At 37.4% G+C, this 15,256-nt stretch overlaps 1 protein-coding gene across 1 annotated transcript in view; it reads left to right on the plus strand.

The window, feature by feature from the left end:
* Positions 1-1,282: 1,282 nt before the first annotated feature.
* The window catches only part of kcnh8 (potassium voltage-gated channel, subfamily H (eag-related), member 8), a 29,608-nt gene continuing 15,634 nt past the window's right edge, over positions 1,283-15,256 (plus strand). The window contains exons 1-5 of the mRNA XM_056742214.1: positions 1,283-1,470; positions 7,899-8,132; positions 10,008-10,139; positions 14,738-14,868; positions 14,956-15,190. Of these exons, the coding sequence (XP_056598192.1) occupies positions 1,395-1,470; positions 7,899-8,132; positions 10,008-10,139; positions 14,738-14,868; positions 14,956-15,190 (808 nt within the window). The 5' untranslated portion in view covers positions 1,283-1,394. The remainder of the gene's footprint in view (positions 1,471-7,898; positions 8,133-10,007; positions 10,140-14,737; positions 14,869-14,955; positions 15,191-15,256) is intronic.

Here is a 15,256-nt window from a genome sequence, read left to right on the forward strand (position 1 = left end):
GGTTTTCTCAGTGATTAATGTTTGTTTGCACCTGAGCACATGACAGTCACCACAGGTGGTTCCATCATAATGAGCTTAATTTGTGTCTCATTACATTGCGTTTTAACTAACCCACATGCAAAAACACATTCCCTGTCACATAACTGTGATCCGATATAAATATGCTAAATTGTCAAATATGTATCATGGCAACAGAATTATTTCAGTTATGACTGTGTTCTCACAAAATGGCAGTTTACTCTTTTCTGGGATGAAATAGAAACTTACAACATAATATTTGTTTAATTTTAGTTTGCTTTATGAGTGACACTATTCTTCAGTGTTTTGCCTAGATTAAATTTGAATATTAATGAATATTTTATTATGTTTAATGTTCTAAAGGTGATTTTCCTTGGCACAAACGAGCTTTTCATTTAAAACACACTCTCAAACGCACTCTCTAACTGCAACCAGAGAATTAACCAACCGCTGAATTAGCAGTAAAAGATAAGATCATGTAATAAGATGAACACTAGAGGGCGGCATAGCCTACTCGATTGATAATATTGCACATGTGCCGCCACGGTACAACAATGGAGATTTAATGTTTGAGATTTATATTTTCTGTGTTATTAACTGTCTTTTATTTATCGCTGAACTGTTACATTGTAACAAGAGTATCAAAATGGGAACTATGGTATCATCTTTTTAATTCAAATGGGTGACAAATGAATGAGATTTTTATTAATTTTGTGCATAACGTTTATTTCTTGGATTCTTAATTAGTCGTCCTGACTGTTTCAATATACCTTTCTAGAGATACCGATTCCTAATCTTAAAACTTCAAGTTTCGTCTGTTATGCCCACTACATGTCTCTCTCTCTCTCTCTCTCTCTCTCTCTCTCTCTCTCTCTCTCACACACACTCACACAGGCATACACGGTGCTAAAACCTGACTGAACTGGGCCATACTCTGAAAATGATTAATTACCTTTATTTTAACAATGCATAACGAAGGTGGCTAGGGTAGATGCACTCTTTAATGATATTGAGCAGCCTAATTATATACCCGGCTTTGAGGCAGAGTTTTTGTCGTATAGACTTTAATTGTGGCTTGCTCTTAAAGTGCATTATCTTAACAGCACACCTGATCTTATCTACTGAACGATGTGGCACGCTACAGCTGATTCAACCTGTACAGTAGGCTGCGCGCTATTTACCTGACACGCACCTGCAGGCGTCCCTCCCAATAACACGGGCACGCGCATCCCATCCAGCTTGCTCGCGCTTGAGAGGGAACAGGATCCTCCGTGTCTGTAAAGCTCAGTTTCACCGGAGTGCTTAAAACTGTCTCTACCATTGTCTCCGATTACGCCGCGTCACTTTGATGGGGAATTCGATATCAGGGCGGGAAGATGCCTGTTATGAAGGGATTGCTCGCGCCACAAAACACATTTTTGGATACTATAGCGACGCGTTTTGACGGCACACGTGAGTAACTTATCGTGGTTACATTGTTTCTGTGTGTGGAAAAAAACTTTTAATAAAGAAGTTTCTCTAAGCAGCACGGAGTGTACATTTTTTAAGTGATTTAAGTTTACAGTCGAAACAACTTGAGGTGGAAAAAATTATTTCATCAAATAAATGAAATGTGACCCATAATGTTATTTCTTAGAAATGATTTAAATCATTACCTTAAAGTACTGCATTTACGGAGTAGGCAGCATCAGTTTAATCATAACTTGACTCGCTAAGCACCATGGACAGCGCTCACGAGCATCCCGGTCTCTTACTACCAGTCAAGGCATGAATGGTTCATATAGTTCATCCTTTGCATCTACAAATATTTGCAGTATTTTTCATGTAATTGTTAACAAGCATTTAAATAAAAAGTTCTCATATAAGAAATGATAGGCATGACATGCTTAACATCCTGATGAAATCCATTGCGTGGTCATGGGTAACAACCAGAATCAATCAAATATAATTGGTCCACCGCAAAACAGTCTGACAGTATTTTATCTCGAGGCTGAATCCTGTCTTTCTGTTTTATAGTTTCCTGTGATAAAAGTTGATTTCAGACAAAGAGCCCCGAAGTACATCAGCTGATCTGAAGTAAATGAGCTTTGTGTGGAAGAGGAGCTTGCAGGCTTTTCGGAACTGTCTGTGTGTTGTCCTACTAGAACAAAAACTTTAAAAATCATTTGTTTTTGTAGGTAAGGTGTCTTTAAAGTCACCCCTTCAGGTTAAAGGTTTGAGAAATATGTTCGAGAAAAGAAAGGTCTCAGCACATGCATTTTCCACAAGGGACACAATGTCCTTTGGGCTGCTGGGCCTATATATTACCATGGTGTATACCCGTGTGACTATTGTTTGTCCTTCAGGGGAGACTACCTGTAGAACGACTGTCAAACATTGAGCTGCCGCAGGTAACATGCCTGAGAATAGCACAGGAATGACTGGAAATTGCACCTGCATGATTGAAAGGAAAGTGACAACGACACTGGATGAGATAATAGAGAACAACCCATTAGCCGTCATCCACGATGGCTCGACAAAAACTATACATGTGGAGAGGATTGAGTTCAATGGAGGGTTTGTATAATGTGTTTTTTTGTCAGTGGGTTAATACATCGAGGTACACAACCAGGCCAGGGCAGAAATGCTCTTGCCAATCTTGGATTTTGCAGTCTTGGTGATGTGCAAACCAAATAAATTTTGTTGTGCTTGGCTATTCAGAAAAGCCAGGGCACTGCTATGTGGTTGTTAAGATGTTGTGGGTGGTTGTTAGGTTGTTCTGTGTGGTTTGGTCATTACTACTATTCCATGTCAAAATGATCTTTTCGGTAGTCTCCAGGAATATAAGTTCATGGTGTTTTCCGCTATATAACGGGTGAAAATCATCCATCTGATGATAAGGGAAATGATAAGCACATCTGCTAAACAAGCCCACGTGGTGTTTGAGGTATCATTCAGGCAAAAATAGTGAAGCAATAGTATGAGCAATAGTACAACCGTCTCAGCAATCACCACCAATTAAACCCTTTACTTTCAAAATTCTGTGCAACATCGCAGTTACATAAGAAAGCCTCCTGACTTGTTATTGTCAGAGAAAGTTATACATGTATTAAATTGCTGGAGAAATTCTCATCTGCTACATCCTAATGGTTGTGCTCACTTTATGCTTAAATATTCCTCAAGACGAAAGACGTCAAAATGCTCTTTTCATGCAGGTACCTGTCAGGACTGCATATGGTGGGTAATTACAGTAAAACAGTGTGTGTATGTGTGCGGTTGCGTGCTTTCACGATTGTGTGTTAAAATCTCTTTGGTTAACCGCGAAGGAGTAATTTAGAGTAATTTTGGATGAGCCCTTTTAAAAGAACACTTTGAGTAGATGCTTCCGTTGGAAAAATGACAAGCACGGGGTTAGACAACCAAGGCAGGTAATGGAGATATTTCAGGCTGTTCACTCTTGCGTGTGACGCGTAATCGCACTGCCAGTGAACTCATTGTGTACCAGGCCCAAAATGAGAAAATTGGCGTCTTCTGTGGTATCTCTTCCCGTTGTGAACAGATCTATAGATTTGGACGATCATGGTATTCATTTCAGGCAATGTAAACAGTGAAATTGGCAGAACAAAATGTCTGTGGCAGAACTTTCTGGTATATTGTTATTCTGTTGTTCAGTGCACTTCACACAGAGCTGAGACCGAATTCATCTGTCATCATTAGAAAAGAAAAAGAGAGACTCGAAGTAGGAACACAAAAGAGATGAAAGGGATAAAGACACCTAACAGGAAGATAAAGAGACGGAAAATTGGGAGAGCATGGAGCGGGGCGTTACAATGTGTTGGCTCAGATTAACTTTAGATAGAAAGAGACGTTCTAAATTGTTTTAGTTGGATAATACAAGTCCACATTAGAGATGGTAACATAGAAGCACGCAGGCACGAGGGAACTCTCTGTTGTTTGAGAGGTTTATCCTCATGGGTCACAGCAGAATACAGATGGAACTTTCACTCGATGTTCCATGAGATTTCAAGAATAGCATTCTAGAAACGTGTCAGTCTAGACCTTTCCGTCTTTCTTTATCTTATTAACATTCTGGGAATAGTTTGGGGGCCCTACCATGAAACATGAACTGAAACTAAATCTGAGGCACCCTGTAGAGGCAATGACAATTACACTTATGTATTCAAAACCGGTTGGCAAGATTAAAATAGAGCTTGTTAGACACAATGTGCTGATTTGAAATTCTGTATACGGAAATTCATGGGCCAGGGAATTTTTATGAAAGCAATTTGGTACGTGAGGTTGTGCTGTATAGCGAATAAATCAAAGCTGAAGGATGTGTTAGGCACGATAAAGAACTACCCTCAGGTACCTTATTGTTTTTTTAACTGTTACCATAAACTGTTACCATATAATACAGATAATAAAGCCCAAATTTGTCTAAATTCAAATCTCAAGTAAAATGAGTTAAAGCCTTCCTTCCGCTGAAAAAATAGTCCCCCACACTAACAGAAGTTGGTTTACATTGCTAAGAGAGGTTGATAAGGATGCGTAGTTATACATTGAATTGTTATTATTATAAAGCACAGACCAATCAGAATCAAGGAGGGGAACAAACCGTTTTATAGGGTGTAATCTTTGCCTTTAATTTATAAACCTGTATTCATTTTTTGTTACATGTACGTTTATAATGTATCACCTAATGTTCATGTTATACACCATATTGATTTTTTAAATGATGTGGTAAAAATAACTTTTTTTCAAGAAATTTTAACACTAATGTGTTTTTAATAAGTTATTCTATTTAGTATTAATAAGTAATTTTGTGTAGAGTAAATGAAAGGGACAACACAAGGTTGAGTTAAAAGAGTGTAGTCCATAACTAAACAGAGATGTGTGTATTTATTGTGTTTGTTTTAGTATGTAAAAACAAACAGTAGACAAACGATTACGGCTTGTAAACATGTAAAGTAGGTGATCTACTGCAAAAAATGGATTTATTACAATAAATTAAAATGCCATAATTCATCATGCTCATGTTGTTTTAAACTCGTACGGATATCTTAGCAGAACTTTCTGGAAGATTATTTTGCATAAAATGAAAGTGAATGGGGGCTGTCACATTCTGCCCTAAATCTGCATTTGTGTTTCAAAGAAGAAATGCAACATTCGGGTGTTTAAATGTTAGCAAAGCTTTCATTTTTGGATGAAATATCCTTTTAAGGTAAACAACCTGACTGTAAAGTGTGTCCTCAAATTCTTTCTATAGAAACTAAACTGGTTGCCTACTCATTGTGAATTTTTTTTAGCACCATTTATAGAAGCTTGTGTTCTTGTCAGTTTCATAATGCCAGCAGATCTCATTAACTTTGAGTATTTACAACTGTTATTTTTACTGAAATTGGAGGTGATTGTATTAAAGCACACTTAATTGGTATTTTTCCCTCTGGTGCTTGTATCTGTTCTCGAAAGGCATTTGACTTGTTATATTGTACATTACTTTCTTTCAAGGAAATAGGATTTCGAACAAGAGGGCAGTCACGCCCGCAGGCCTCTAAAATCAAGGACACACTAAAAACATACATAACAATGGGCTCTAAACCTCACAGGGTGTGTCGGAGTTTGAAGGATGTGTCCTTTGCTATGTTTGGAGCGGGGGCTAGTGTACTGCTTACTGTATGAAGTATGTACTGTATAGTGCTTTTTATGAGAAACAATACACCATTTTTACAATTTTCTTAAAATAATGAGTTAAATTGTGCTTACATGCACACTGGAAAATAAACTATTATCGTTGCATGCTGCAGAACCCACAAATTCCACAGTAAAGTTACCTAGTGGTATGGGTCATACTCTTTCTCCCAACTCCCTTCTACCTATTTCATACATAAAGAGGCTGCGAATACAAGACGACATTAAAAAAGAAGGTTCTCAGCATCAGTCCTCCCCCAAACCTCTCTTCCCCTCAACCAGTTCTCCTCCCCTCACCAATCAAGCAGGCTCTTTAAATAGCTCTCAGGTGTTCCTGTTTGGGACATACGCTCACAAGAGGGGGACATTTGAGGGTGTGTGAAAGTATTTTATACAACAATCTGGGGCAGAAAAAATATGGACATCCCCCTTCCTTTATCCTGCCCTAAACCTGTTTTCCCTGCCATCTATCTGCCTGTTTTATTCATGCAAACACGCATTTTTATATAAACACACACACATACACGCACCCTCAGCAGTGTCTTTACCGCATGGATTCTCAATCTGTCCAATTAAACAAAAACTGACAGAATAAACCACATGAGGTCTGAGATGCAAATGAGGATATTTATTTGCCTGTGCGCTGTATGATATCTGTAAAAGCGCTCATGAGAATGTGTTTAATGAGAGGGGCTGTGTTTTGCATGATAACAAATGAAGCTTGTTCAACCACAGTTTCATAGGATGCTGGATTCAATAAGTGAATCTTTAAGGCTGTTGTCTTGTCTAGACTTGGGAGTGAAAAGATGGGATATTCTGTTCCTAGGCTGCTGAACGGATATGGATAGTACACAGAGAAAAGAAAATGGCAGTTAGACAGCAATGCGATAAAAACATATTTTTTCTCTTGGGAAACCACAGTAAATTCACATGTCGCTTCTATAAAGGTTTAGAAGAGATGTCAGACTTGCTTAAATGCTCCGACAGCAAAGACTGCAATCAAAAGTCATTCAAAACATTTCTCATCCGCTAATTTGATAAAAAGGTTTTGACAGTATACTGTTTACTCTTACTTCATGTCAACAATTGTTTTATTTGTGTCTGTCTTTATTTCTTGGCAATTTTGGTAGAAACATTTGAGACAATGTTATATATACCTTTTGTACCTTTATTTGCATCATCTCTCGGCATCTTTCCTCTGCAATTATAGTGTGATTTGTTTTGTTGTTACTTTCTCTCTCTCTCATTCTCACAACATTTATCAACGTCTCATATCTTTCTAGGTCTGACCTCCCCTCCCAACACGCGTAGTGTTATAAATAAGAGCAAAACTTTACTTTTGCTTATGTGAGCAGAACGAGGTTCAGCAGTAAATTTCTGTCTCTTCACTATGCGAACGATTTTAATAAATGGCAGCTTTTAATAACGCTTCAAGCACGTTCTGGAGATTCAGTCTCACAGCTATCTAGAAACACTTACATGACAACGTTGGTGTAATCATTTATGATGTGTAGACGCGAATGAATGCACAATAAAGTGTCTAAACTATACAACAATTCCGAATACCAAATTAGCCAGGCAGGAAATTGGTTATGTTTTGAGATTGGAACAAAACAACAGTTTGCACATGAAGCGTTGTTATAGGCCATCTAATCAAAATCATTTTACAATGCTTGGGATACAAAAGTCAAATGATGCCTATAATAATAAATGTTAATATAGTAATAACTACAAACACTTGTCCAAAGATGTCAAAGTATTAAAATGAAAAACAGTTTTTTGCAGTAACGGTTTCAGATGTGACATCATGCTGAATGTTATATCAGGGAATTGAGATTTGAAATAAATATGTCATTAATTATGTCATCATAACAACACAGTGTTGTACCTATATGACTTTCTTTTGTGGAACAAAGGTGAGAGATTTTGTCCGATTTTTTTACGTTAAGTGCCCTTCTTTGTACAAAGACCTCGCACATTTCCACCTAGAAGATTAGCAAGCATAATAGGTCATTTTGAACCTGATTTGTTCCCCTTTATGACATCACACAGGATATAATGAACTCTGCCAAAATGACTTCTGGTAAAATATCACGGTTAAATCTTGCCCGTGCATCTGGTTAAAATTTAATAAGCAATAACAGAGACCATAGTCCACGCCATTAGCAGACTAACATTTTTACTCGATGTGATGTTTGTGTGTTTTGGAACAGACAGCAACTTCATCCTGGCCAATGCACAAGTGTCCAAAGGCTTTCCCATCGTGTACTGCTCTGATGGATTCTGTGAGCTCACTGGATGTGTGCGCACTGAGGTCATGCAGCAGAGCTGTGCGTGCAAGTTCCTGTATGGACCCGAGACCAGCGAGCACATCATACTTCATGTGGACGCCGCACTTGAGGAGCGGAGCGAGCTCAAAGAAGAGATCATGTTCTACAAAAAGAATGGTGAGGAAAAAAGTAGCCGACAGTGCAAAACTGCAAATAATCCAAATTGAGATTTAAAGTGATAGTTCAAACAAAAAGGAAAGTTCTGGTATCATTTACTCACCCTTGTCATTTCAAACCTGTACGATTTTCATTCTCACGCTGAACACAAAAGACAATTTGAAGAAAGTTGGGTACAAAGTACTGGCCCCCATGGACACAAAACCAATGCAAGTGAATGGGGACCGGTTACCAACATTCTTCAAAATAACTTCTTCAGCGTTTTGCGAAAGAAAGTCATACAGGTCTGAAATGACAAGAGGGCGAGTAAATTATGACAGAATCTATATTTTTGGGTGAACTATCACTTTAAGGTTATCCTAGTGTTTAACTAAAGATGATGCAGAAATAAACTATGCAGACTTTGTAACATCTATAATGAGAGTTTGTATTTGATCCTATACATGTGAAGGGTTGAAAAACTTTCGATTGAATAAGCAAGGTAGTCATAATAGTTGAAGGTCGATCTGGTACATCACTAATAATAGGTGGTTTTTAAACAACCCATTAAAATTAAATCTCTTGCCTGTCAAAGGAGGCAGATGGTTTTTATAAGAGTCGGTTGCCAAAGGCACCAGAGAGAGACTCTAAAGTCAGATTAAAATCTACAGTCCAGCAGGTGCGGAGGTTCATTTGTGAAAATGATGATGACATTGAAAAGCTATGGAGTCATACCCAACAATATCAGCTTTGCGATCACAATGTTTTGTGTGAAATTACACATGGATTTTTTCTTAGTAAAGCATTTATATACATACAGTATGTTTTTGGAATTGTACCATGGTAGTCCCACAGTTTTTTTTAGCATTTTCTGAATAGCGTGATCATTCAGTACCATGGTATACTGTATATCACATTACTATGGTACATCCACAGTTAAAGAGGTTTTAACAAAGGTTTAAGTTGTTTAATCAGACCCTGATAGAAATCCAAAATGATGAATTTAAAGCGCAAGTTACTGTGTCGTTTCACCTCCATCTTTTCTCCCTCACCGTTCTCTTTCCTCCTGCTCATTTTTCTCTCCTCCATTGTTCTATATTGAATGGAACATCTCCAGCACACTTGTTCTGGAGAGCGTTATTATATCACTCCTTCTTTCTTCTCCATAATGGTGAGGCTTTTTTCGTAAGGAAATGAGAGTTTTCACAAAGACTTTACCAGCTGTGAGCAATCAGACGGAATTCCCCCAGAGGCTTCGTCTACCGGTGGAGAAATGCACACACACACACAGCTGAAAACACGGTTAAACACACATATAAATGGCCGTTTGCACACAAACACCACACCGCTCAATACACACCCAGACAAACAAGCATTCTCACATTGGATACCATAACGTGTCGCCCCTTCTGCGTGTTCCAGTCTTTTTTAATACAATAAAAACGATTTTGGGAACCTACGGTATGTGCTTTATAGATGGTTACGTTTAAATTAATAATTTTTTTTACGTCAAAATGTTAATATGACTGAATTAACTACAAATTAGCAAATTATCATTTAATCCTTGTTTTAACAATATTTTAAAGCCTGGACTGTTTTCTATATTTGCAGCTCGATCTTAATAAATGCTTTCATTGGACTTATGGTATATTTATGGTATATTTTAATATTGCATCAAACTCAATGTCATTAATCATTTAAATATTGATGTTATTAAATATTATTATTTATAATACTAATCAAAATAGGGGTTAGATCAGGTAGGTTTTCAAGGTAACAGCTGTCAATGTTTTGCACAGTGTATATACTGCCCAACAATTTCCACATACCCTATCAAGTGTGTATTTGTGTGTTTTTGTGCAGAATCGTAATTTTCTTTTCTGCATTCTTCTGTAGGTAGTGTTTTCTGGTGTCTGCTGGATATTGTGCCTATAAAGAATGAGAAAGGAGATGTGGTTCTATTCCTCGCCTCTTTTAAAGACATCACCGACACCAAAGCCAAGTCTATCCTTGAGGAGAAAAAAGAAGGTTAGCACATGATGGATGATGTACGCTATTCTGTGTGCTTGGAAGTCCTAGATGGCGATAAATGAAAGATTGTTCTCAGAGATGTTCGTTTGTTCTTGTTTTTGTATGCGCTTGTTAAAGGAAGGTGAGATGAAAAATATCAGTTTATTGCTCGACTAGTAACCCACATTGGATTTGGCCCCAAGCTCCAAAGCGGGCCGAGCAGGAAATCCCAATGCATTTGTGTTTCCTCACCTTCCCTCCTTCTTACACCTTTTCTCCTAGTATTTTCCCATTTCTCTCGATATTGCTCTCTCTCACCCTCTCTTTTCAGATGTCATTTTCACTTTCAAGCGTGCTTTAATGGCACGGCAAAAACCTAATGTTAATATTGCCAAAGCATTGGCAGCACAGCTGAAAATGCACAAGGCACATAACTTATGAAAACTGGGCACAAGATACAGTGTAAATGAATTTTATGAAGATATAACAGATAACATTGGAGAAAAATATATAGAGCGTAGGAAATAAAAAGTTTGACAAATAGTATTAACAATCAAAAAAAACAGAAAGAAGTCACATCACCAGAGGAATGATATAACATGGATACATCACATTTATATATAAATCTGAGAAATGGGGGTGATCGATTTGGCAGCTATGTTCCTATTTGCTTAATGCTTAATTTGTAACTTTTGTTTTAAAATAAACAAAGTCAGATGTTTTGTAGAGTAATAATGCATAATAATGATTCATAGACAGAGCAGTGGGGACGTATTTTATTGGAAATGTCACTTTCACATTTGACATAAACACAGTTCACCCAAAAATGTATGGATGAAAAGGTAAGGTGACTTGCAATTTTGTTTCAAACAGAGATTGTTACGTATTGCAGTTTTAAACTAGATTTAAACTAAGCTGCATATTTTTGCATCATTTTTAAAACCGATGTTTTTAGATTTTATTCCAGATTCTACATTATTCATAAATTATTGAAACATAATCTGGTGATTTTGTTTATTCTGAGCTATACATTTTGAGATTTTGGTCTTTCCTCAACCAAGTGCAATAAATAGGTGCTATACTTGCATGACTTGAAATAGCTTGCAGAATGTACTCCCAATTTGACAGCGCAGTGAGCTTTTCTATCACTCACTGTCTCTCGTACTGTGGCAGACATGTACGGAGCTGCTAACACAGCAGTCTTTACATTCCCTCAGTCCCTTAGCAGTTTTTCATTGTTTGGTACCCTATTAAAATGAGGTGTGTATGGTTAGATTAACTGTATAGAATATTTCCCTATTGTCTGCATTCTGTTTAAAAAGTTCTGTTGCAGTTCTGTTTTTATTGTTGCTTTGATCGCAGTGTAAGCGTAGCCCTGTGTCAGATGTGTTTTCACGTCTCTCTCTGATTCTCTTTGAGTGTGGCCTGAGCTGCTAGTAAATTGCGAGTGAGTTTATTAGGATTTATAATAAGTGTTGTGCCGCCGGACTCCCTGCTGACTTGAGTCTTTATGGATGAGTTTCTGGTTTCCGTCACCCCTTCGCTCAACTGGGCCGACAGGCTAATACGATCTCTGTCCTCCTCTAATAACCAGCTCTCTCGCTCACTCTCTTTTCCCAGCCCTTCATCTTTCGCTCTACCTCTCTCTCTCTCTGTCTCTCCATCCATCCCGCTCTTCTCCAGCTCTTGCTCTGGTTTCCCTTGGTACCTTGTTCGGCAGGGTTGCAATGAGTGACATTTTCCCCCGTTGCCCTTGGCGATTGAGACTGGCAGCCAAGCTGTCTTCTCGTTTCCTCAGCTGGTTGATATAAAAATGCTACACGCTACACATTCGTATACATGCACACACTCACGCCAACATCCCCAGAGGTTGCGCATTGTAACCATTGAATGGCCATAATCGTAATGACATTTATTGAGTTGTTCTGTTTGCTTCCAATTTAAGATTAACCGTCACAGTTAAAGCACATTCTTGTAGATGCATGCAGAGTAAACATAGAAACTGGCAAAACATAATCCCTCAAATTTATATTCCACCTGTTTTTAGTTAGCAATAGTTAATCATACATGGCTAGGTTGTTTGTTTGTTTTTGGGTGTATTGTGCTGTTGGCTATTTAAAAAGAACAAGGCCTTGACGTGTCCCATCTGACTTCCTGTTTAAAAAGGAAACACGTCAACTCAAGACAATTCACGTGGTCTTTAATCTCTCTTGACTGTTTTGGTTCAGCGAAATCAAATTAAGCAAGTGCAATAATAACCAAGCCCCTAATTCAAACAGATGTGCCAAATATTAAAACGAATGCTTTCTGCCAACAAAACCACTAGTGTAAAACTGGTCATCAGCAGAAAGGGTGTTTTCTTTTATTCACACCCGTTTTCGTGCAGTATGGAGGCCAGTAAAAGGAAAACAGGTCACTTTGAATGAACCACAGTCAATTAAAGTGGCAAGTAATATATGCATGAGAGTATTGATGGAGAATCAGGGGATTCTTCACAATGCAGCTAAAGTCACTAAATTACAGGCTTCATCTTCATTCTTTAATGAAAGGATTTGCACAGAACATTTTAGAACGAAAATGGAACCTGTTAAAAGATAATGGTTAAATAACTATACCTTGCTTATTTTTTTCACAGTTTTACCTATTATTTTTAAGTATTCAATTATTAAGCCATTGTCATGTCACTTTTTTGTTTCTCAATTGTCCGGGTCATAAGAATCTTAGCCACAATCCTTAATTCATTTATTTTGCATAAAACGGGTGTTTGAGTGCTAAAGGAATTACCGTAGAAACGTTTATATTGCTGTTTGGTGTGGGTACATTGCTGCATTGTTTATGCATTTTATTAAGCACAATACAGAGGTGAGCTTTGCCACTTTTGATCTCATTTGTACTACCTAACAAACGAATACCTCTTTTTCAATTTCGGTATGTCTGTTGTCAACCGAAATTAGAAGAAAAACCATAAACATACAATATAGGTGATAGAAATATAACTCAAAAAAGCTCAGCTGAATACATGAAGGATTTACACCCTGCACGTAAAAATGCTTTAAGCTATAAAAAATCTTGTTCAAGTTTTTCAATTCAAGTTTATTTATATAGCGCTTTTCACAATGTGTATTGTTTCAAAGCAGCTTTACAGGGGCAAACAGGAAAAACAGATAAGTTAGAACACAGTACAGTGCATGGTGTTTATACAACGAGTAAGATCATTCTAATAAATAATATCTAATTTCTAAATAAATAAATGAATGAATGAATGCAGTCTCCCGGTGAGTAGGCCAACACTGCCCTGCTGTGGCGAGGAACCCAAACTCCAATGATCGATTAATGGAGAAAAAAAACTCGGGAGAAACCAGGCTCAACCGGGAGGGCCAGATCCCCTCTGACGTGTCATAGCTGCACTCAAACTGCTGACATGTGATTTAAGTTTACCATTTAATACCAAATATTGTAACTTCAGCATTAATAAGACAAATAGTCCGTCTTTGCTCTTGGTTGGGGATGTAGTGGTCTGAGCTGGGATGGTCTGATGGTCATATTTATCCTTTTTCTAATGTCCAATTACAAGCAGCTGCACAACTATACACTCAAAAAAAATATTTTTGCTGCCTGTTCAATTTACTTAACTTGCGTAAGTTAAATCAACACAACTTTTGGAAACAATGGTTACAACCGATTGTTTTATGTTTAGTCATATGACTGAATCCATTCATGTTGGGACAACATAAAGGAGTTGTGTTGTGTTAACAAAATAGTTATAATAGGGCAGAGGACTTATATTTCCCAGCATGCTTTGCGTACACTGCATTTTGAGAGTTATTTTTTTAAATAAGTGTTTTATATTATGCATTTTTCAGTAAAAAGAAACACTTGTTAGTGTTTAATGTTCATTTATCTTAAAAGTTTTAGTTATATTTTTGAGTTTGGTGGCTACCCTTGTTCAGAAAAGTGTTGCCTTTGGTTAGGTCGTGGGCGGTTACAATAATTTTTTGCATTTCTGTTGAGTTCTATTTTCTCAATATCATCTTATTGAAGTTAAATGAGATAATGTCTAATAAATGTTACAAATGCATAATATAAAAAATGTTTAACATTTCATTTTATTTGAGTGTTCTTATTTGACCTACAGACTTAGTTGCTCTAAGTTCCAATCATTAAGTACAATCAACACAAATGGATAACATTAGCAAAGCTTATTTCTGTTAAATAAATTGAACTGGTCATCTTAGATCAAGCTATAGTCATTAAATTCAAGACAATAGTTTACATTTATTCAAAATAAGTGTGTGATGTACCATTTAATTAACACAGTTATGAGCGATTTACTGAAAACATTATGTTACAATTAATTGCCTTTTCCATTTAAGCCACTAAATTTTGTGGGACCGGTTGACATAACTTTATTAATTAAATACAACAAGAGTGTACAGTACTTTGCATGATTCTTTAGAAGTGGTTCTTTAAAATACACAATGTCATGTGACTCAAATTATGCACAGTTTTTCCGGAATAATGGGGCGACACATCTTACCCCTGTGTTTCTATTTCCTGATGGATTGCATCCCACAATGCCCTTGACTTTCATAACCACAATCTAACCCTTTCACCAGAGTGCCGACGCGAGAAGGTCAAGGGCGGGTCTCCGTTCGGCTCCACTCGACTGCGATCCAGCACAGTTCTGTACCAGATTTCAGGACATCTGCACAGCCGTCAAAAACAGAGTAAAATAAAAATTAACAAGGTAAGATCGTTCAAACACTTACAATGGAGAGAAAACAGCCAGACAAAGAAGAACCAATTCATGTTTTTTTGTTTGCCATGGAAACAGAATGTGTTTGGTGATCCACCGGCTCTTCCTGAATATAAAGTTGCTGATGCCAAGAAGTCAAGATTTATTCTGCTCCACTTTAGCACCTTCAAAGCAGGCTGGGATTGGCTGATTCTTCTGGCTACGTTCTATGTCGCTGTGACCGTGCCGTATAACGTCTGTTTTATTGGTGATCAAGACTTGAATCGTAGCACCACGGTCACCGACATTGCAGTTGAGATTCTTTTTATTATAGGTAAGTGAATGCGATTTGAGACTTATATAGGTATAGTTTACATTGTTTAAACTGTAATTGTGGAAA

The sequence above is a fragment of the Triplophysa dalaica genome, chromosome 25, assembly GCF_015846415.1.
Source record: "Triplophysa dalaica isolate WHDGS20190420 chromosome 25, ASM1584641v1, whole genome shotgun sequence".
Lineage (NCBI taxonomy): Eukaryota > Metazoa > Chordata > Actinopteri > Cypriniformes > Nemacheilidae > Triplophysa > Triplophysa dalaica.